General features: G+C 42.4%; 2 protein-coding genes across 3 annotated transcripts; one reads left to right on the top strand and one right to left on the bottom strand.

The window, feature by feature from the left end:
• The first annotated feature begins 3,505 nt into the window (after nt 1-3,505).
• Nucleotides 3,506-10,430, top strand: rcn3 (reticulocalbin 3, EF-hand calcium binding domain). Of its 2 annotated transcripts, none has more exons than XM_045210853.1 (8): nt 3,506-3,610; nt 4,141-4,363; nt 6,247-6,440; nt 7,233-7,405; nt 7,534-7,594; nt 8,009-8,100; nt 8,283-8,390; nt 10,221-10,430. In XM_045210853.1, the coding sequence occupies exons 2-8, from the start codon at nt 4,149-4,151 to the stop codon at nt 10,329-10,331; spliced, it is 954 nt and encodes a 317-aa protein (XP_045066788.1). In that variant the 5' UTR covers nt 3,506-3,610; nt 4,141-4,148; the 3' UTR covers nt 10,332-10,430. The 2 variants fall into 2 exon arrangements, with proteins under 2 accessions (XP_045066788.1, XP_045066789.1); XM_045210854.1 differs by lacking the exon at nt 10,221-10,430 and adding an exon at nt 9,327-9,686.
• LOC121550306 (nitric oxide synthase interacting protein) lies at nt 10,393-16,141 on the bottom strand. Its single transcript, XM_041862520.2, has 10 exons — nt 15,967-16,141; nt 15,712-15,787; nt 15,532-15,637; nt 15,340-15,421; nt 14,366-14,501; nt 14,119-14,285; nt 13,562-13,678; nt 11,333-11,403; nt 11,086-11,194; nt 10,393-10,904 (listed from the first exon to the last, which is right to left on the bottom strand). Exons 2-10 carry the CDS (start codon nt 15,779-15,781, stop codon nt 10,833-10,835), a joined length of 930 nt encoding a protein of 309 aa, XP_041718454.2. The 5' UTR covers nt 15,782-15,787; nt 15,967-16,141; the 3' UTR covers nt 10,393-10,832.
• Between the last annotated feature and the right edge of the window lie 6,554 nt (nt 16,142-22,695).

Raw genomic sequence — 22,695 nt, 5'->3', positions numbered from 1 at the left:
CAGCAACAGGTGTGGCTGAAATAGCCAAATCCACTTGAAGGGGTGTCTACATACTTTTGTATATATAGTGTATATATATTTTATTTTTTTAGGAACTCAGTCGGGGTCTCAACTTACTGTTGAGAGTTAAAATAGTAGAATATACAAGGTGCAAGTTTGAAATTTGGTTGTGCATCAGCTATTTTTATCTTGTCATGTCAGTCATTGACAGTCACTCAATTAGCCATGTCAGCTAACAATTTTTAGATTGGTAAATTAGTCTAGCAAGCTATCTAAACTTGTAGTATTCATGGCCGAATACCGACCGGTCACGCAGGGCACGTGCCCAGGGGCCCTGACCTTAAGGGGGTCCTCGTTGATTTTGTTAATCACTTTTGCCCGTGAGGTGGGGGGGGGGGGGCCCAAAAGGGTAGAGCCGACCCTGAGTGTGTGTACTGTATATGTGTATGTGTGTGTGTATGTGTGTTACTTGAATATTCGTGCAGCTTTAGGGCACATTTTTTCAGTCTCTTGTTAGTTCATCCCTGTCACCCTCTCTCTCTCGCTCTCTCTCCCTCTCTCTCTTTTTCACTGCTGGGGGGAGGGGGATGGAGGTCACCATAGCAACCATGCCGGGACAAATTAATATCAAGTCTTTAAAACAAAACACACAAGCTTACGTGTGCGTGCGGTTGTGTGTCTGTGTGTGTGTGTCCTTTTCCCTTTCGTGACTCTTTTAACTCTGTGAATTTCCATAAAAGGGGAGGGGCTACATTGATTATGAAATATTCATTTCTATATCCATCTCTCTCACTTTATGTCAATTTCCCCCACTCAATTCACTCTTCCCCTCCTCTTCCTCGCTTTTGTCTTTCCTTCTTTCCTCTCTCTCTCTTCCTCCTCTCGCCATCTCTTTGCTGTTGTGTGCCCCCAGGCTACAGTGTGGCACGTCCTCCCTCCATCCCTCCCTCTCCCCTCCCCTCTCACTGCCCCTGTCACCTTCAATTGCTCCATGGAACTAGACACACCGCCTTAGGCGAGGGAAGAGAGGAGTGAGAGAGGAGAGGAAAAGAGAAAGAGAGGGAGAGAGAGACGCAAAGGGAAAGAGAGAAGAGAGAATGAAACCGAGCGGAGGGAAAAACAGGCAGACAGGGTATGTGTGAGAGAGGGAGATAGCAAGAGAAAAGAGAAAGAAACAAGAGAAAACGAGTTTGAATTAGAGAGAGAGAGACGAAGAAAGAGCGAGAGAGAAGAGGGAGAGAGAGAGAGAGAGAGAGAGAGAGAGAGAGAGAGAGAGAGAGAGAGAGAGAGAGAGAGAGAGAGAGAGAGAGAGAGGACATAATAAAAAGGCATGGTTAGAGGAGGGGATGAGAAAGTCTCAACTGTGTTGTTCAGCAGCATCCTGTGTAAAACTATCCAATAACAGCAACACCTGCTGTCAACCATTGTCCTGACTGACGAGTTCAACACCGAGAACTAATGGATTCCTGTTAACTAAGATAGCAAATCGGTTCCATTCTTTCTATTTCTATGAGTTTTAATAACCTTCTTATGAGAAAAACTCAAGAAAGGACAAATGAAGTAAATAACACAATTACGTAAATAATCAAATGAAGAAGGCCTAAATAACACAATTAAGTAGGATCAATTCGTCTGCTGTAACCTCTGTCGACATCATCCAACATATTAGCCCAACACATGATACATTTCTGAGATCCTCAAGAAGTTTCCTAATCACAAAAAATAATAATGTTGATATCATATTCACAGGAGGCATGACACACCCATTTGTGTACACTGAGTCAAAAGCATATTTTTTGTTCGCATTTGGTAGACTGGGACTGCAAGCTACATAAACTGGGACACCATTGTTATAGTCCCAATTGTACCCCAATGACAATTCAATTCAATTGTGTGTGATTAGGAAACATCTGAGAACTTCAGAAATGTGTCATGTACTGGGCTAATATGTTGGATAGATCTCTGAAGAGGTTGCAGAAGACGTAAATGCAGAAAGTGTCCCACTTTTACAGAAATCACTCAAATAGCACTACTAATAATAGTACTAATAACAGTACTACAAGAAAACCTTTACAGGACATAGTACTACAAGAACCAGAGCCCTGCCTAACCTACAGGGGGTCCCTAATGTAAACTGGATCTCTTTCCGCAATTGGAAAAGCCTATAAAACTGTCCCGCCACTCCATGCTGTCCTACTTTAGACGGTTGGTAAAGCGGGACAGCTAAAAAAAAATTACAGAAAATTGAAAGAAAACTTTTGTATGTATCACAATTTGGCACAGTGCATTATTTATGACCGTTTTATAACCTTAACATCAAAATAGAAAAACACTGATGTCGCCGATCTTATCATGTGCTTTGCAGGTGAGCTTCCTGTTTAAAGCTTCGTCTGCCCCCCTGTATGATGTCACACCAATGAAGTGATGTGGTTTTGATCATGTGGTTTGTCTGCAAGGGCTTGACAACAATAGTTATGATTTGCTCTTTTCAGACCAAGAAACAAACGCGTCAGGATTATGCTGTCCCCGTTTATATGATGTCCCACTCTTTCTGAATTCACCTTAAATAACAAAATGAAGTAGGCCTGAATAACACAATTAAGTAAATAACAAAAATTCCAATGACAATTTGGAGAAATTGGCTATTGATTGATTGAATAATAGCCAATTCAGAATATCAAACTCAGTTCATATGACCAAACATTGAAAATAAATTATGCTAAACCTAAACAAAATACTTCCTTATCATATAATAAATTAGGAATGAATGAATTATTTTATGGAAGCATTAAAAGTAAAACTGATGTAACTGCCCTGAAAATTACACTGAGTGGCAATAGGCTAAAGTGGCTCTGGCGGGAGGTATGTGGTAGGAAGGAATAATTCGGGAAACAGAAAACTGAGGATTTTGAAGAAAAAAAGATCTGCTGTGGTTTCTAGATTGTTCTGCTCAAAAGGAATCCCACTCTGCCCCCAAGCGTTAGGTTTCCAGAACAACGTAAGCATACATGATTTCTTTAATAAAATAACCCTCTCTGAAATTGTTTTTTCACCCCAATGCTGAGTGCTGACTAACTTCCTTTATATTAAATATCACGTTCGTCTGTCGTTCCAATATTATTATGGACATCATTTTCGGACTTTACAATGGGGAAGGCTACAGTGGTGTGGTTTTCCATCCTCTCTGGTTTCATATGAGTGGGCTAGATACATGTACATTGCATTGGCTTTGAGCAAACAGTGCTGCCTGCCATTCATTGCCGTATGTTTATAAACCTCAGGTGTCCCTTTACATTGCTGATGAAAACTTGGGTAAAAATCTTTAAATACTATCATATCTTCATGCGCGATCTGGTACGGAGGTTTGCACCACGCGCGTTCGCGTGTCAACGTGGCGCTTCAAAGCCAATCGAAATCAGGCTCGGCCTCCGTTAATCCCATTTCCTCGTTTCTATTGGTTACTTTTCTTGTCAGCGTGTCTGTGAATGGTCGACGGAGCAAGCGTGTCACCGCCTCCATTATTGTAGCACTTAAAGAGGCAGGGAGAGTGCCAACGCGTATCTTTACAAGCCCAGAAAAAACCGTGATTGAGACGTGTTGCTAAAAATTGGTACGTTTTTTATTATTAATGCATGAAAGTGTATGCTCCAGTAAATTGAGTGATTTCTGTTGTTGAAAATAAAAACGTGTACAGTTTATGCCAAGTTGCACTTAAAACTTTCCTGGAGTAGCTTAAACTCATTGTGTATATGTAGGCTACCTAACTGCATCCTTTTTTTGCTTAAAAAACTAACAAACTTTAATTCATTTACAGGCATTATTGATGTAAATCATTGTTGTATTCATTATTCAGAAGTGTTAAGACTTAAGACAACAGACATTGACTGAGTTATCCTAATTCAAGTCAGGACTCAAGACAGTAGCCTATAAATAGGGCACAAAAGTTTAACAAACTTTTTTTTTATGCCCATATGTATCACTGTTTGCATTAAATAAAGTTATTGTATAAACCAATAATTTATTATTTTGAGTGAGTCCCATATCATCTGGCAAGTATTATCTCTGTCTATTTGTAGGCTAAATTCTGTTCAGTCTGCTGTAGCATCTCTCTCTCTTTCTTTCTCCCTTTTTCTTTCTCAGGACAGAAGATGCTGCTGCAGTCACTACTGTCTCTCATTCTCATCCTCGGGGTGGCGGTAGCCGTGCCGGCTAAAGAGAAGCGTGTCCATCGCCATAGTGACCTGAGTGACCACGCCCATGACGACTCCACTGGTTTCCAGTATGACCATGAAGCCTTCCTGGGCAAAGAGGAAGCCAAGACCTTCGACCAGCTGACCCCCGAGGAGAGCAAAGACAAACTTGGGTACATAATTTTACAGAACACCCAGGCAGGCAGTGTCCCAAATTGACATTATGCACTACTTTTGACCAGGCCCCATATTTCATATGTTATGCACTACTTTTGACCCGGGTCCATATTCCCTATGTACAGCAGTACCTTTGAACTGGGCCCATAGGGCTCTGGTCAAAAAGAGTGAACTATGTATGAAACAGGGTGCCATTTAGGATGTAGCCCCACTATCACTGCTTTAGGTTAGAAGTTACCCCCAGGTGCATATCTAGGATCAGCTTGCCTTCTCTAAACTCCTACCCTTAACCATTGGGAGGAGAATGCAACTGACCTGAGATCAGTGTCTAGGAACAACTTAATCCTACTCCAATAGACACCCCCTTGTGGTGCATTATTTCATACACTAGTTCTGTATCCCTAGCCACACCCATCTAGCTAAGTCAACGTTACATTTTACATTTTAATCATTTAGCAGATGCTCTTATCGAGAGCGACTTACAGTTAGTGAGTGCATACATTTTTCATACTGGCCCCCCATTACATCCTGAATAGTTTTCATACAGCAAAGCCCCTTAATCTAAATAAATTGTCTGCAAGTAGATTGTTCTTTTATTTTACTTTCAATCCTTTTTCTCTCTTTCTACACATCCATTTCCTGCTCTTCTCCCTCCTGCAGCCACCTACACCTTCACACTCTTACGTTTGACTACAGTTATTGTAATTGTGTTTGTTTGAAGACATCTCACCCCCTGCCTCTGTCTTAGCAATGGAATGAATGGTGTTTAAGGTTATGACATACTGTTAATCTTGACTTGTTCAATCAATCAATCAAATGTATTTTATAAAGCCCTTTTTACATCAGCAAGTACACAGTAAGATTTTTAAAAAAAAATAATCTCCCTCAGTTTTTTATGTCCACGTTTTCAAAAAACTCTTAAATATCTGCTCCAAATTAAGATTCAACAAAGACTGCAGAACGATTGGGGTGTCAGCTAATACATGCGACATTGACTTTGAAAAAAATCTATTTTGGTTATTAAACTACAGTAAGTGAAGTGGATTTACACCCAGTAACGGAATTGCAGTAACAGAATTTCATCATGGGTCCCTGATCTGTACTACACAGAAATGCATAATTATGGATATGAATGTCACTCTCTTCAGGGTGATGTATCCTAAAAAGGTATAAAAATGCAATAATCTCCTTTGCATATTTGGGTATTATTCTACTATTATTTTAATGAGCTCTGCCCCAAACAAGACCAAATTTGGTTGTAAAATGTTTTACGTTACCCAGCAAGAAAACCAAAAATGTTGCTTAAAAATAAAGGGGGATCTAACAAAGACTCACTGACAACAACCAAAACGAAACAGGTGGGGTTTTAGGAGGGGTTCTAAAAGACACTCATGGGGGTGTCCACTGAAAATTGCATAGCAACAACAACTGGGACCTAAAAGACACCCACCATGAGCACCCACTAAATTTGCCCAGTAAGAGGCAAACAAATGAAAAACCCACACCAAACTTCAAGACAGGAAGCAAACCAAAAAGTTAAGCAAAACGAAAACAGGGAAACCTGTAACAAATGTATATACAGTATACCAATTTCTCAAAAATATACTCTTAGCATTCATTTGACACCCAATTTGATATGCTCCTATGAACTTCACGTTGGTGCTCATGGGTCCTTTTACATGGAAATGACCTTATACAGAAACCCAGCCTAAAACCCCAAAGAGCAAGCAATGCAGATGTAGAAGCACAGTGGCTAGGAAAAACTCCCTAGAAAGGCAGGAACCTAGGAAGAAACCCACAGAGGAACCAGGCTCTGAAGGGTGGTCAGTTCGCTTCTGTAGGTAGTAGGCTTAGTTGGCTTGTTCTGTCCCTTTGGCAGGAAGATCGTAGATCGCATCGACACAGACAAGGATGGTTTCGTGAGCCATGGGGAACTGCACCAGTGGATCAAACACAGGCAGAGAAGGTACATCGAGGAGAATGTGCTGAAGCACTGGAAGGAGTACGACCAGAACAAGGATGGGAAGATCGGCTGGGAGGAATACAAGAACACCACCTACGGCTACTACCTGGGTACGACAAGGGAGGATGTGTGTGTGACTGTGTGTGTGTGTGTGTGACTAGCCTAACTTTGAGGCGAATGAGCGAGGGGGTGGGACATCAAAAGGGTAGTCCCAATTTACCACAGTCAGTGTATAATTAGTAGGCTATATGGGTGTTAAATATTGTTGGAATGATGGGCAGGGTTTGGCACAACCAAGATACTATTTATGTAGGGGCTAATTTGATATAATTACTACGTGATATGAGGAGAGATTGATCATGAGCTACAAAGACAATCCAAAAATGAGATGGGAATGAGAGGGGAGAGCTCAACACGACAGTACAGTAGTGGCTATTCAGCTATGGGATAGTGGTGTGATTTTAGGCACTTACTGTTAATACAAAGGGGTTACCACAATATCCATGTATTTTATCATTGATACAAAGAAACAAACCTAGGTGGAACACAGAACATGTTAACACAATTTGCCCTTTGGAGTTAAAGTAGAGATAATCTGTAATAGAGAGGGTAAATTAGTGACACATATCACTGTTAAACTCTGATTCAAAAGGTTTTAGTAGGCTAACCTTTGTTTGACTACAGTACACAACCCAAGAGTATTTACACTGACAGTGTAGCTCTGGGCCAGTATGAATAAAGCGTATCAGAGTAGGAGTGATCAGTTTAGCCTATTAGATCATAATAAGTAACATTATATGAACAGGGGGGACCTGATCCTAGATCAGCACTCCTACTCTGATGCTTGATCTGTTTTACAAAGCCATGTCATGACTCTGAGAATGTCCTCCGCTCCGTTGCAGATGAGGAGTTCGATGACGTGGATGACAAGTCTAGCTACAAGGCCATGCTCACTAGAGACGAGAGGCGCTTTAGGACAGCTGACCGCGACGGGGACGGCATCGCCACCAAGGACGAGTTCACCTCCTTCCTTCACCCCGAGGAGTACGACCACATGAAGGCCGTTGTCATACAGGTCAGTGAATTGACTGGGATCAGTCACTAGAGTCACAAGGTCAATCAAATTCTGGGGAACATCCAGATGGTGCACTTTTTTCTCCAGCCCACTTCTAAACAACTGTCTTTTTTTCTGTTTCGCTTCAGGAAACAGTAGAAGACATTGACAAGAACGGTGATGGAAAGATCACCCTTGACGAATACATTGGTTAGTCTCTCCTTCAACCTACTACCCTTTCCAAACAGAGAATATACAATATGTCATCAACCAAACATAATCTGGTTCTTTATACATTTTATGAGAACAAAAAATGAAATATTTCATTTATTTTATTACCCATCTATGAGTGATATTCTTGGGTCCACAACCAACTGTATATGTTAAATGACAAGTGCTAGTATGCGTACACAAAGAGAAGATAACCTAGAGATGCACGGTAGGCATGATTTTGAAAGTGATTTTCTCCCCAGTGTATGGACCAGTGGTTTTCAAACCTCTCCTCGGGGACCCTCAGTCGTTTCACAATTTTGTTGTAGCCCTGAACTAGCTCATAACCCCTGGAATAGACTTTAGAATTACAACACCTTCTGTATAAGCTGTAACCTGTTCTCTCCACCACAGGGGACATGTTCACACCTGAGAACGGAGAGAGTGAACCAGACTGGGTGCTGACGGAGAAAAAACACTTCACAGAGTTCAGAGACACCAACAAGGTACACTAGTCTGCTGCTACTGGATCACCTTAACATTGACAACATTCTCTCCTTCTACATTACTATTTAAGTCAGTACACTTACAGTACCCTACCCCTCAGACCAGCCATGTCAATACTCACACACACACCCCTCTCTCTGTGGACATACTAAGCTAACAGGTTTGTGTCTTGTGTTGTCAGGATGGTTTCCTGGATAACCATGAGGTAGCTCAGTGGATCCTGCCAGGAGAGATTGACCATACTGACAATGAGGCTAAGCACCTCATCCACGAGACAGACACAGACAAGGTACGCATCTCCCCAGTCCCACTGCCTGAACTCACCCTTACCCCAAACCAAAAGCTCCATACCTGTACACCCCTTACAACTAATGTTTCTTAACCCACTTCCACACACAATCTTATCCCCTCCAAAGCACCCCTAGCTAGGTGTCCTCTTCACCCCTCCCCCATCCCTGTACTCCTCTAAAACTCACACCACCACCGGTGTACCCCATTCTACCTCACCCCACATCTAACCACCCCCATACCTACAACTATCGTGCAGTGCACACCCCCACCTGTTCACACCCCTTCCAACTCACCCCGTAGCATCTCCCCTTCCTCTCTGACCTCCTTACACCTTGACTCCTGTTACAACTGACCATTGTATTTGGTGACATGTGCAATGCGTATGCCTATCCTACATTACAGGGAGTAAATATACCATGGTGTCTTGTGGTAATAATACAATAAGTCTCCTAGCTGTTTAAATTAGGAACTTTTAAAAATAGTAGCATTTATGCTAAAAACAAAACAGATGTTACATCCCAAATGGCAACCTCTTCCCTGTATAGTGCACTACTTCAGCCCTATTGGCCCTGTTCAAAAGTAGTGCACTATGGGAATAGGGTGCCATTTGCGACACTACAGTGACTTTATATGAGCCTGGGTGCAGATTCAGGGCTCTCTCACAAAACTCACATCACACACAGTCATCCTGAACACAGCTAATAAATCAACATAATGGAATTAATTGGGGGTAATGACCTGTTAATTATAATAAATCTCTTTCTCTCCATGTCTGTCCTTCATTCACTCTTTTCTCACTGTTATCTATCCCTTTTTCACCCACATTTTCATTCCATTCTCCCTCTTTTTCATCCTTCTCTCTTTCAATCATGACTGCAATGAATGGTGATGGGCGGGACCTGAAATTTGCCTCCTCTGCGATTGGACGAAACAGGATGACAAAATAACCAAGAAGGAGATTCTGGCCAATTGGAACATGTTTGTGGGGAGCCAGGCGACCAATTATGGAGAGGATCTCACCAGGCGACATGACGAGCTTTGATGAAGTCATGCGAAGGCATAGGAAGGGGTTAAGGGCTACATGCTCCGTTTGCATCGCTCTCTGCGTAGTTCTATGTAGATTGGAACAGACCATATACGTACTCTGTTTGCGTAGAGCCCTTTAGGGGAGGGAGGGATTTCCACAAAATGCATATTTGGGTTTTGTATTGTGAAAGGGCATACACTTCATGGAGAATACTGTTACGGAGCTGGGTAGGGGGAAGTGCTGAGGGGGTAAAAGGTCACGGGTCATATTTATACTGTTGAACACACATTTCTATGGGAGGTAACGGGAGCATGGCAATAAGTGTTTACACACGCAGATACATACCCACAACCTCTCACAGAGAGACTCTAACCGAACACACAATCATGCTCAAGTGTGAACAAAGACAGACACTCCACAAGTCAAGCTTATTTTTACTGCACCATATATAGAATAAATATACACTTGGTTTACACAGGGTGGGAAGGGGGGGGGGGCAGGAGACAATTGAATGACACTTTTGTGGTGAAACATTTATCTCTGAATTTAAAATAAAGCCATGTTGGTTTTTCTACAAAAAGACAGTTTTATTTTTCTTCATGACATAGCATTAACTACTGTCCTAAGCAACTTAATTACTCAAATGTAATTTGTTTCCTGGTGCTTGAACAGTTTACCACACCACCTCCACCTGCTAAATGGTGAATTGTCTAATGTTAGTTTGCCCAGATTCCTTTCTCCATTTCTTTCAATCTTTATCTTCTACTTCCCTTATCCTCCATCCCCCTCCTTCTCTCTTAGGATGGGCGTCTCTCTCTCTCGGAGGTCATGGACAAGGTCGACTTCCTGAAGTCAAGCACGCTGACTGACTATGGAGGTATGTCGGTGGATGAGGGTCACGAAGAACTCTGACCTCTGTGACCTCCTTGACCCCAACACTCAGCCAATAAAACACAGACTGTTTGTCTAGGAGTCAATTTAATTTTTTATTAAATACAGTTGCTCATTAAATTGGTGTAGGTTTGTTTTTTGCCAGAAAGAAATAAAAAGTAAATTTTTCAGGGCTCTACAGTACGACCATTTTACTCACATATGCACCTAAATACTTTGCTGTGCAGCCAGGAATTTTAATTTAGGAGCACCAGTGCACCTAGAAAAATTAAGGATTCTAGCTTTAACACCAAATATTTTACCTTCTAAATGTCTTTGTGTGCACCTACATGTTTCAACTTAAGCACACACACGTGCTCCTTGTAAAAGAGGTCAGCGTAGAGCCCTGTTTTGTAAGTGTGTGTGTAACAAAGCTTAAAAATATCAGTTGGAATTCTCAGACTCCATACAAGAACCGACAACCATATGTACAAATAATCTCAAGTATACACCTTTATCATGTTGACCATCGTCTCTGAACCATCACACCATCATTACGGGTCGAGCCTCTTTAGCTTTCAGACCCACTCCAGAGCCTGCAAACCCAGTTCCACCCTAGGAAGGAATAAAATAGAAAATATTATATCAGCATTAACATCAGGCGGTCTTCAAATACCCTTACAAACCAAGTACCCTGCTATGTCTCGCACGTACATACTCTTTCAAACTCGAGAACACACAAACAGACTCACTTGCTTGATCACACACGCTCTAACACTCACACACAAACGCTCACCCTCTGCAGTGGGATGATGTCCTTCTCTGTGAGTTTGTCTCCGGTAATCGGGTCCGTCATGTCCTTCCTGATCAGCCTCTCCACACACTCCTGAGTCACCACCGCCCCACTGAGAGGAGGGAGAGAAAGGAGGAGGGAGAGAGAAAGAGGGGTGAGAGAGAAAGAGAGATGAAGAAACGAGGTAGTAGGGGTGGCTTGATATAGAGAGAGTCCAGTAAATAAAGTAACTGAAGAGGGGTTTACTTACGAGGGTTTGAGAACGGAGCAGGGGACACTGTTACCCAGAGTGTCTTTAGTCACGGCACACAGGTACCTCTCCTGGAAACAACATTACACAAGCTATTAATCCAATGAGTCCCATGAGTAATGCCAACGCTTTTTTGGATTTCCGACCCCTTTTAAACCTTGTGTGTTTGAGCTACAGACTTCTCGGTATTGTATTTGTCCATTTCTTCTGCATCTGAAGATACAGTGGCTTGCGAAAGTATTCACCCCCTTGGCATTTTTCCTATTTTGTTGCCTTACAACCTGGAATTAAAATTGATTTTTTGGGGGGGGGTTTGTATCATTTGATTTACACAACATTGTGAAACAAACAAGAAACAAGACAAAAAACAGAACTTGAGCATGCATAACTACTCACCCCCCCAAACTCAATACTTTGTAGAGCCACCTTTTGCAGTAATTACAGCTGCAAGTCTCTTGGGGTATGTCTCTATAAGCTTGGCACATCTAGCCACTGGGATTTTTGCCCATTCTTCAAGGCAAAACTGGCCCAGCTCCTTCAATTGGATGGGTCTTTAAGTCATACCACAGATTATCAATTGTATTGAGGTCTGGGCTTTGACTAGGCCATTCCAAGACATTTAAAATGTTTCACCTTAAACCACTCGAGCATTGCATCAGCAGTATGCTTAGGGTCATTGTCCTGCTGGAAGGTGAACCTCCGTCCCAGTCTCAAATCTCTGGAAGACTGAAACAGGTTTCCCTCATGAATTTCCCTGTATTTAGCACCATCCATCATTCCTTCAATTCTGACCAGTTTCCCAGTCCCTGCCGATGGAAAAACATTCCCACAGCATGATGCTGCCACCACCAGGCTTCACTGTCGGGATGGTGTTCTCGGGGTGATGAGAGGTGTTGGGTTTGCGGAGACATGGCGTTTTTCTTGATGGCCAAAATGCTCAATTTTAGTCTCATCTGACCAGAGTACTTTCTTCCATATGTTTGGGGAGTCTCCCACATGCCTTTTGTCAAACACCAAACGTGTTTGCTTATTTTTTTTCTTTAAGCAATGGCTTTTTTCTGGCCACTCTTCCGTAAAGCCCAGCTCTGTGGAGTGTACGGCTTAAAGTGGTCCTATGGACAGAAACTCCAATCTCCGCTGTGGAGCTTTGCAGCTCCTTCAGGGTTATCTTTGGTCTCTTTGTTGCCTCTGATTAATGCCCTCCTTGCCTGGTCTGTGTGTTTTGGTGGGCGGCCGTCTCTTGGCAGGTTTGTTGTGGTGCCATTTTCTTTCCATTTTTTAATAATGGATTTTTAAAAATGGTGCTCCTAGGGATGTTCAAAGTTTCTGATAAAAAAAAGTATAACCCAACCCTGATCTGTATTTTTTTCATTTCACTTCACCAATTTGGACTATTTTGTGTATGTCCATTACATGAAATCCAAATAAAAATCAATTTTAAATTACAGTTTGTAATGCAACAAAATAGGAAAAATGCCAAGGGGGATGAATACTTTTGCCAGGCACTGTACCAACGATTAGTCTGCGTGATTAACGGGGGCTGAGCTAGAGCGGTGTATGTGAGAGAAGGGCGGATCCAGATGAGGCCCGGGTCTTTTTACAAAAATGTCTATAGAGTCAGAATGGTTTGAGCTACACACCATTTATGAAAAGCTGAGACTCACACGAACCTGTAACATGCTCTAGGACGCTCACAAGCTACACAACAGTTGTTAGAAGGTAAGTGGTTCTTCTACATAGATCATAGGGAATCATATAGTTTCTATCACAAACTCCAAACAGTAGTCACTGACTAGTTGGACATTTATTTCCCAGTGAGCAAAACATTTCTGTACTTGTAAATTCACTTTTCGCACATTTTTACTTTGGCTGTCCTTTTTTTAGACATTCATCAATAAAACTCATGAATGCAACTATTTATGTAAAATTGTTTTGTGTTCTACTTGTAGCCCTGGTTGTCCTGAAAATAAATGGTAAAACACTTCATTGTGAGGCTAAATATAAGGCTAAATATAAGGGCTGGACATAAATGAAAGTCAGATAAATGAAAAGCCGATTTTTGCTGGGGTCTCGGGACTGATAGTGTACACGTTATTATCTCTATTTTGCACACCTGTCCAACAAACACAAAATGTGAGAAAAGAGCAAGAAAGAGTATAAAGGAATGAGAGAGTGAGAGATAACAATGTGTAACAGTGTGCAGAGGTTGTGGTGTGGTCAGGCACTGACCTGGCGTGCGAGCAGGGCCACCCGGTCCAGACTGGGGTCCAGAGGAGTGAAGTGCACGTTGATCAGCTCGTTCATCTTCAGAGGCCGGCCAGACATGGGACACACCACCGTCTTACTCTGAGGGAGAGGGGAGAGAGCGAGATGATTGAATTTGAAATCCCCTTTATTGGGTCAATAATTTGCTTTGCACAAACCCATTGAAATAGCAAACAACTAAAATGTGTGTTGGGTGTATGGTGGAGCGGGAGAAGGAAAGACTGATAGATCAAACACCTGGGGACAAGCTGACCTCAGAGAGATAACAGCTAATGGAGATATGGAGAGCGAGAGAAAGAGAGGACAGACAGGGAGCGCGATGACATCGACATTTGGACAAGAAACCCAACAAGCTCTTGGCAGTGGAAGAGTCAACAATTGCTTCCCTAGGACACAAAGGTCAGGTCCTCAGTAAAGGAAAACAAGTGACCAGACAGCAGTGTTGAACGAGAGAAACAGGGAGAGAGAAAGAGAGAAAATGTGGGATAAGCTAACACTTTAGAAATGTGTCTTTCACTCACAGGTTTCTTGAGTATGGTGGGTTTGGCCTCTGGGGTGAGACTGGGGATCCAGAAGCTGGGCAGGGACTGGGAGGAGCTGGTGCCGGCGGCAGGAGCAGAGGAGTCGGCTTTGGATGTACTGGCTGATGCACCCACAACACTCTGGCTGTCTGACTCTTTGGCCTGGCCTGAAGACATAGGTTAGGTTAATTGAATCTACTGTTCGCTGTCCTACGTCCCTCCCAAGCTGGTGGACACACACACTTACCAGAGGTAAAGGGGTTGATGGGTTTGGACACGATGCTGTTCTCCCTGGTCTTGAACCTCTCTGCTATCCCCCTCTCCTCGGATTTAGACTCCAGACGACTGTCACTCTTCTGAGTCTGCTTCTGCTTCTCGTACGCCTAAGACGGACAGAGAGAGGGGTTAGATGAAGACAGAGACAATTCATAAGGCCAAGACAAATATGATTATTCAGGTTCTGAATCGTTCAGTGTGGTCTTTCTCTGACATATAATTAACATGATATAAAAAAGTAGGATTTTGAAACCTAATACATCCGATAATAAGCACCGAGCTCTGTTGACATAGCGGTACAGGTTTCTTGAAACAACTTTTGAGGACTTTAGTGGTCGTCTTCAAAGTTTTTACCGCGGGGTCGCAAGAAGCTAAATTAACATGACAAGCCTAATTAAATGTAAAAGGCTTTGAAAATAAACTTGGTATACACTCAGTGCTCCATTAACATTTCACAGAGATACTTGTTTTTGTGAGAAATCTTTAAAAAAGAACAGGAATTTCTAATTAATATGAAATGTGTATACTAAAATACTACGTCATGTCTCAAAATCGATACCTTTATATAGTTTTATATCCTGCGGATTCGATAACAAATATGACGAGTTCAACTGGAAAGTGTCAGGTAGCCAGTAGCCTTAATTCTGGCACAGAATCCAGCCTTGCTGAAGCGATGCAATTTTCCTGATTTTTTTACCACTTTTTGCTCTGGCCTCCATTGATTAACATACCCATTGGTCAAAATATGCTTTTTTTATTGGCCACCCTATTACTAGCCTAGGTGTTTTCTGTAGTATTTATTTTTATTTAACTAGGCAAGCCAGTTAAGAACAGTTGTGATACAGCCCGGGATCAAACCCGGGTCTGTAGTGACGCCTCTAGCACTGCGATGCAGACCGCTGCGCCACTCGGTCCCCCAAATAGGACCATAGGAAAGCCAGTTACCTTCATTTTCTTGGCGATCTCAGTCTTCTGGTGGAGTATGTACTCCAGAATGGCCTGTTTTTCATACAAGTACCCATCTGGACTGGAGATACAACATTAACACCGTTTTTACGACACACACAAACTGGTTATAGCTAGTTAAACAACAATTATGTGTGTGTGTTTGTGTGAGACAAGGGGATTGCAACTTACGTTACAACGGGGTCCCTGCAGGTCTGGAGAGAAAGGGAACAGCAGTCGAAGTCCTTGATGGCATCCTTTCCCAAACGCACACTTTGCGTCCCATAACCCGATGCCGCTATAAGAGGGAGCAGATGACGCTTAGCTAGCATACATAGCTAGCTAACGTTAACCAACGTTGCAAAGACTCACCAGTGTCCTTCCTTTTCTCGTGGTAGGTGTAAACGGCTCCTGCCGTACAATTTTTCCCATGCCGAGTCATTGTTCGCTAGGGGTGAAAAAAACTTTAGAAAGACTAGCTAACTAACGTTAGTTAAACAACTTGCTAACTAGCAGACAAAATGTAGCTAAACATGGTAGGCTAGCTAACGCTAACCAACGCCATCGGGTCCCACGACATTAGGCTAGCAGCAAGCTTTGATAGTGAAACAAAATAACCCTCCTTACCTCCTTGCAAAATGGAACTGAGTAGTAGCTGAATCTAAATAATAAATAAAATAGCTTCTTTATAAACAATATGGATGTGTTAAATACTGTGTCCGTTTCTAGCGAAGGAAAAAACAAATCCTCAGGAAATTAGATGTTGGTAAATCTTCTTCTTCTGTGGGTTTTATGGCGGACCACAACCCAAAAATGTGTATTGCCGCCACCAACTGGACGGGTTGAAAAAAAAAGTGGTAAAAAATAAAATCCATGCGTGATAGGGAAACGAACCTAATCCACCCAAATAAAAATAGTAAATTGACAAAAACAAAACTCCCACTTCTTCCTTCTTTAAAATCTCCATATCTCCCTTCTCAGGCTTGAGAAGGTGGTACGGCTTGTGACAATATTCCATGTAACTCCTCCACCGAGAAGTCTTTCAGTCCCAGGAACCGCTCCACCGCATCCACAATAATATATATATTTCCAGGACCTTCTCTCCACCTTGGCAGTGCCATTAATCACCATAGCTATAAAGGCCACCTTCTTTATTAACTTTAAAATATCAGGGTCCTGCTGGTGAAAGGCAACCCCTGCAGTGAAGGCCTATCCACCACCATGGACTCTTCAGGAGCACCATTCAAACCCTCAACCCTTTCAACAGCTGCTGCATAAGAAATGCTCTGGACAATCCTAACTTTGGCCACCTCATTTTCTTTCACCCTTGTCGGGCATTCAAAAGACATGGCTTCATTGTTCCCACCACAATTGCGACATGCAGTGGTGGATAAAGTACCCAATTGTCATACTTCAGTAAAAGTAAAGATACCTTAATAGAAAATGACTCATGTACATTTTTACATTTTAGTCATTTACCAGACGCTCTTATCCAGAGCGACTTATGTGAGCAATTAGGGTTAAGTGCCTTGCTCAAGGGCACATGGACAGATTATTCACCTAGTCGGCTCGGGGATTAGAACCAGCGACCTTTCGGTTACTGGCACAACGCTCTTAACCACTAAGCTACCTAAAAGTGAAAGTCACCCAGCTTAATACTACTTGAATAAAAGTCTAAAAGTATTTGGTTTTAAATATACTTAAGTATCAAAAGAAAGTAAAAGTATCAATAATTTCAAATTGCTTATATTAAGCAAACCTGACGGCACAATTTTCTTGTTTTTTTAAATGTACGGATGGCCAGGGGCACACTACAACACGCAGACATAATTTACAAAGGAAGCATTTGTGTTTAGTGAGTCCTCCAGATCAGAGGGATGACCAGGGATTTTCTCTTGATAAGTGCGTGAGTTGGACCATTTTCCTGTCCTGCTAAGCTTTCAAAATGTAACGAGTACTTTTGGGTGTCAGGGATAATGTATGGAGTAAAAAGTACATTATTTTCTTTAGGAATGTAGTGAAGTAAAAGTAGTCAATTGTAAATAGTAAAGTACAGATACCCAAAAAATATACTTAAGTAAAAATATTTTAAAGTTCTACTTAAGTACTTTACACCACTGGCAACATGTCACATTTTCATCACTTCTATAACACATATGATCTTTTCCACAACTTGGACATCTCGGTTTCTCCCTTTTGCAAACACTTGAAACATGACCAACAGCTTTACAATGATCACACTGCATTGGTCTTGGGATAAATGCTCTGACTCTGTAGTTTATATACCCCAACTGCAGTTGAGTAGGGAGAGACTCCAATATATATATATATATATATATATATATATATATATATATTTGTTTTAAAGAACAGACAAACTCTTAACTTTTTCATCATTCACCACACAAATCATCCGACTCCATCAATCACTCCAGGAATATTTTTCATCTCTTCAAAATCGACTTCCCACGAGACGCCAGATTTTTCCCCCTTGAGGGGTGCCCTGTTCCGAAGAGACACACACGACACTTCAAACTTATCAAATCGGGTGAGACGCAACACACGTTCTGACCCGCAGAAGTACAACAAATCAAAACCGCCTCTCTTGAACCTCACAGCCTTCACTTTACCCAGCACTCTCTCCACCAGTTTGGATAGCTCAAATGGATTCTTCAAGATTGGTATTTCGATCAGCTGCTCCTCATTAACAAACCGTACTCCTACAAGGTACGAAGGGACATTCTCAGCACTGTACACTACTTTGCTCCGTTTTCCATTCTTTTGGACAATACTCAAATTCTCCTTGATTCTACCGCCATTAGATTCACAATCCACATCAGGTTCCGCCATCTGTCCTCAAATTCGTATATCAGTCACAATTGTTCGACTCTTCTTCTTCTTCTTTAAGAGTTGATTGGTGGATCGCATCCAATGTTTTTGTGTATACACCGCCACCTACTGTACTGGTGTGTGAGGGCATTCACGGCCTACATACATTAAATTATTGAAACGGTAATACAAAATTGGGAAAAAGGAAAATTGCCAGCCAACTATTAACCCTCTCTAAAAAAATACCACCCTCATTCCACAATTTAACCCCATCTAGTCCTACTCCAGACCAACGGTCTGAGAGGACATAACCTTACCACTCAACACCCCCCTGCAACTGTTCTGCAGTATATCCTCGCAATCCCAAGTACTTCTCTGACGCTGCCACCACAACCTCTATTTTCTGTGACTTCCGATCCATTTCTACAGTACAATTGATAACCATGGCTATGAATGCTAAAAAGCCCACCTTACTGAAGCACATATTATTTCTCTTTCCCTCTCATACTGCCCACACTGTATCAGGACAGTCGTGGTCAAACGTTTTGAGAATGACACAAATATTCATTTTCACAGTCTGCTGCCTCTGTTTTTATGATGGTAATTTGCATATACTCCAGAATGTTATGAAGAGTGATCAGATGAATTGCAATTAATTGCAAAGTCCCTCTTTGCCATGAAAATGTACTTAATCCCCAAAAAACTTTTCCACTGCATTTCAGCCCACCCACAAAAGGACCAGCTGACAAGGCTGGAGATCACTCTGTCATGCTGATTGAGTTAGAATAACAGACTTGAAGCTTTAAAAGGAGGGTGGTGCTTGAAATCATTGTTCTTCCTCTGTTAACCATGGTTACCTGCAGGAAACGCGTGCCGTCATCATTGCTTTGCACAAAAAGGGCTTCACAGGCAAGGATATTAATGCTAGCAAGATTGCACCTAAATCAACCATTTATCGGATCATCAAGAACTTCAAGGAGAGAGGTTCAATTGTTGTGAAGAATGCTTCAGGGCACCCAAGAAAGTCCAGCAAGCGCCAGGACCGTCTCCTAAAGTTGATACAGCTGCGGGATCGGGGCACCACCAGTGCAGAGCTTGCTCAGGAATGGCAGCAGGCAGGTGTGAGTGCATCTGCACGCACAGTAAACCGAAGACTTTTGGAGGATGGCCTGGTGTCAAGAAGGGCAGCGAGGAAGTGACTTCTCTCCAGGAAAAACATCAGGGACAGACTGATATTCTGCAAAAGGTACACGGATTGGACTGCTGAGGACTGGGTTAAAGTCATTTTCTCTGATGAATCCCCTTTCCGATTGTTTGGGTCATCCGGAAAACACCTTGTCCGGAGAAGACAAGGTGAGCGCTACCATCAGTCCTGTGTCATGCCAACAGTAAAACATCCTGAGACCATTCATGTGTGGGGTTGCTTCTCAGCCAAGGGAGTGGGCTCACTCACAATTTTGCCTAAGAACACAGCCATGAATAAAGAATGGTACCAACACATCCTCCGAGAGCAACTTCTTCCAACCATCCAAGAACAGTTTGGTGACGAACAATGCCTTTTCCAGCATGATGGAGCACCTTGCCATAAGGCAAAAGTGATAACTAAGTGGCTCGGGGAACAAAACATCGACATTTTGGGTCCATGGCCAGGAAAATCCCCAGACCTTAATCCCATTGAGAACTTGTGGTCAATCCTCAAGAGGCGGGTGGACAAACAAAAACCCACAAATTCTGACAAACTCCAAGCATTGATAATGCAAGAATGGGCTGCCATCAGTCAGGATGTGGCACAGAAGTTAATTGACAGTATGCCAGGGCGGATTGCAGAGGTCTTGAAAAAGAAGGGTCAACACAGAAAATATTGACTCTTTGCATAAACTTAATGTAATTGTCAATAAAAGCCTTTGACACGTATGGAATGCTTGTAATTATACTTCAGTATACCATAGTAACATCTGACAAAAATATCTAAAAACACAGAAGCAGCAAACTTTGTGAAGACCAATACTGTCATTCTCAAAACGTTTGACCACGACTGTACATGCTCCACTGTCTCTGTTTCCTAGCAGTAATCACACCTTCCTGTTGGATGCTTTCTTATCACATTTAACTTCTTATTCAACTGGCTGTGTCCCACCCTTAATCTTGTAAAGATGGCCTCCTCTCTTCTGTCCCTTCCTGCCGTCCGCCCCTCCCCGACTTTCCTCTGTACTTGGAATTGATGCCTTCCCTTATGGTCTCAGCTACACTGCTCCTACCATCTCTGTACCACCACCATATCAGGCCTTTTGCCTATGCCTTGCTCATTGAAACTTCAACGTTCACCTCCGCACTGCTAAGGGTGTTTAGCCAGTACATCAGCTGCCTCACGGGGGGTTTAATTAACGTTCTGAGAACATTCTATAAAGGTTGTGAATGTTTTGAAACTAAATGTAAAGGTTACTTTCACTGAATGTTTCAGTAAGACTTTTCATATCACTGTTAGCTTAGTTTAACTGTTTTGAACAGAACGGACACATGGAAATTAATTTGCTTAGGTATTAATCACGCAAACACATTTCTTTCTTATTGTGGCACAGCGTCAGTGAGATTCGAACCTATGATCTTCTGTTCTTTATCCATGGAATTAGTCCACTGCACCACCAGTACGGAGCTCAAACAAAGCTTCTTCTAGTCAAATGTGCCCCATTTCAAAGGAAACAAACACTCATTAAGTTCAGGTGTGGCCAATTAGTGGGCACGGCCAACAAACCTTAACACAGTTAACACGATAGAAGATAGAGTTTTATTGATGCTGAGAACGGAATGTATATATTTTAAAATAACATTCTTAGATCTTTCTTTGAACGTTACTAATGTTTCCTTGTGTTTTTTTATGGAACGTTTTCTTCATGTTCTGAGAACAAGACTTTAAGAAATAAAACCATGTGGAAACCTGCAGAAAACATTATGCTGAAGTACCAACATTCCCACAGAAAACGTTGTTTCTTAACGTTCTCTGAACTATTTGAGAATATTCCCAATGTCAAACCAGTTGGAGAACGTTCATACAACATGACCAAAAATGTAATTAAATGTAACCATGTTTGAACTTTTAGGAAACGTTTTGTTAAATTATTGAAATACCAAGAAAATAACATTATTTTGTCAAGTTCCTTAAATGCACTGAGAATGTTCCAAAGCCAAGCAACTATCCTGCACCATTCCCAGAACGTTGTATGCAAAATAACCATAGGACAACCACGCTCTAAGAAACAATATGGTTCTCAGAATGTTATGTGCTAGCTGGGTACTCTGTCTGGCTTGACTTCCTCAACCCACTGCAAGGCCAACAGTATGGCCATCAGCTCCACTGTGTATACATCCAGGTGGTCTATTATACGTTTCCTGACTGCCACCCCACATTCCTGCACTACAAATGCTGACCCAGTACGTCCTGTCCTTGGGTCTTTTGAACCATCTGTGTAAATGGGCACAAAACCATGTCTCTCTAACACTTCTAGATTAACTACTGGAGGCGGAAGTAGCCATGGTGGGTTCAAAAGAATAGCCGCATGGGGCTGAATCCCCTTCCATACAGTTCCATCTCCCTTGCCTGGGTATTACCCACCCACCCAAAGCTCGTGTTCTGTTCCCATCATGCCTGTAGCACCCCTTTCACAGGTTGAGACACTGTAGTGTCGGTTATTCGTAGTTGTTACCGTCAATCAAGGAGTCTGCTTAGGCTGCATCGTGTTCAAAGGCCTTTATTAAAACCACGAGGTTACAGCATAAGTTTACAGACCCGCGGAGATCCGGAGAAGCAGTTCCAAATAAATCTCAATGCTTTCTGCCCCTCCGTCGTTGTTCCCCCCTTATATATAACCTCCCAAGATGTGGGTGGCTCCCTCTACTGTCCAATCCCCGTCTCCCCTGGGGCGTCACCCTCCAAACGCCACATTTGAACTAAGATCATAAACCAACATTCTTTGTTCCAAAACAGTCATAATGTTAATACACCACAACACCCCATATCCCTGTAGGTTGACCCAATAGTTCATTGCCAGCTGCTATATCCTAAGCCGCAACGGCATCTCCCCACTCTCCACCTGTAATGCGGACACCGGAGAGGTCCGAAACGCCCCACTACATATTCGGAGTCCTTTCGCCTGTATGACATCTAGTCTTTCCAGTGTGGTCCGGGCTGCCAAACCATATGCTACACTTCCATAGTATATTACAGATCGGATCAATACAACATACATGGTACTCAGTGAGGAGCGCCCAGCCATCCGCTCCAGGGCGTCATTGTAAATAAGAATTTGTTCTTAATTGAATCACTTGGATAAATAAAGGTACAAAATCCCTGCCAGACAGCGCATCACATTTAGCACCTTCTTACACTTTCCCACCACTCTCTCAATGTGTTCTGCCCAGGTCAGCCTAGTGACAAAGTACACCCCAAGAAACCTGAAGGCCCCCACCCTCACCAAGTTTCTCCCGTACAACTTCAGGCGTACCTCATCTCACCCACTCCTCCTTGATAAA

Source organism: Coregonus clupeaformis, chromosome 35 (assembly GCF_020615455.1).
Source record: "Coregonus clupeaformis isolate EN_2021a chromosome 35, ASM2061545v1, whole genome shotgun sequence".
Classification (NCBI taxonomy): Eukaryota; Metazoa; Chordata; class Actinopteri; order Salmoniformes; family Salmonidae; genus Coregonus; species Coregonus clupeaformis.
The sequence above is the reverse complement of the archived record's forward strand: the minus strand, read 5'-3'. Positions and strand labels throughout refer to the sequence as shown.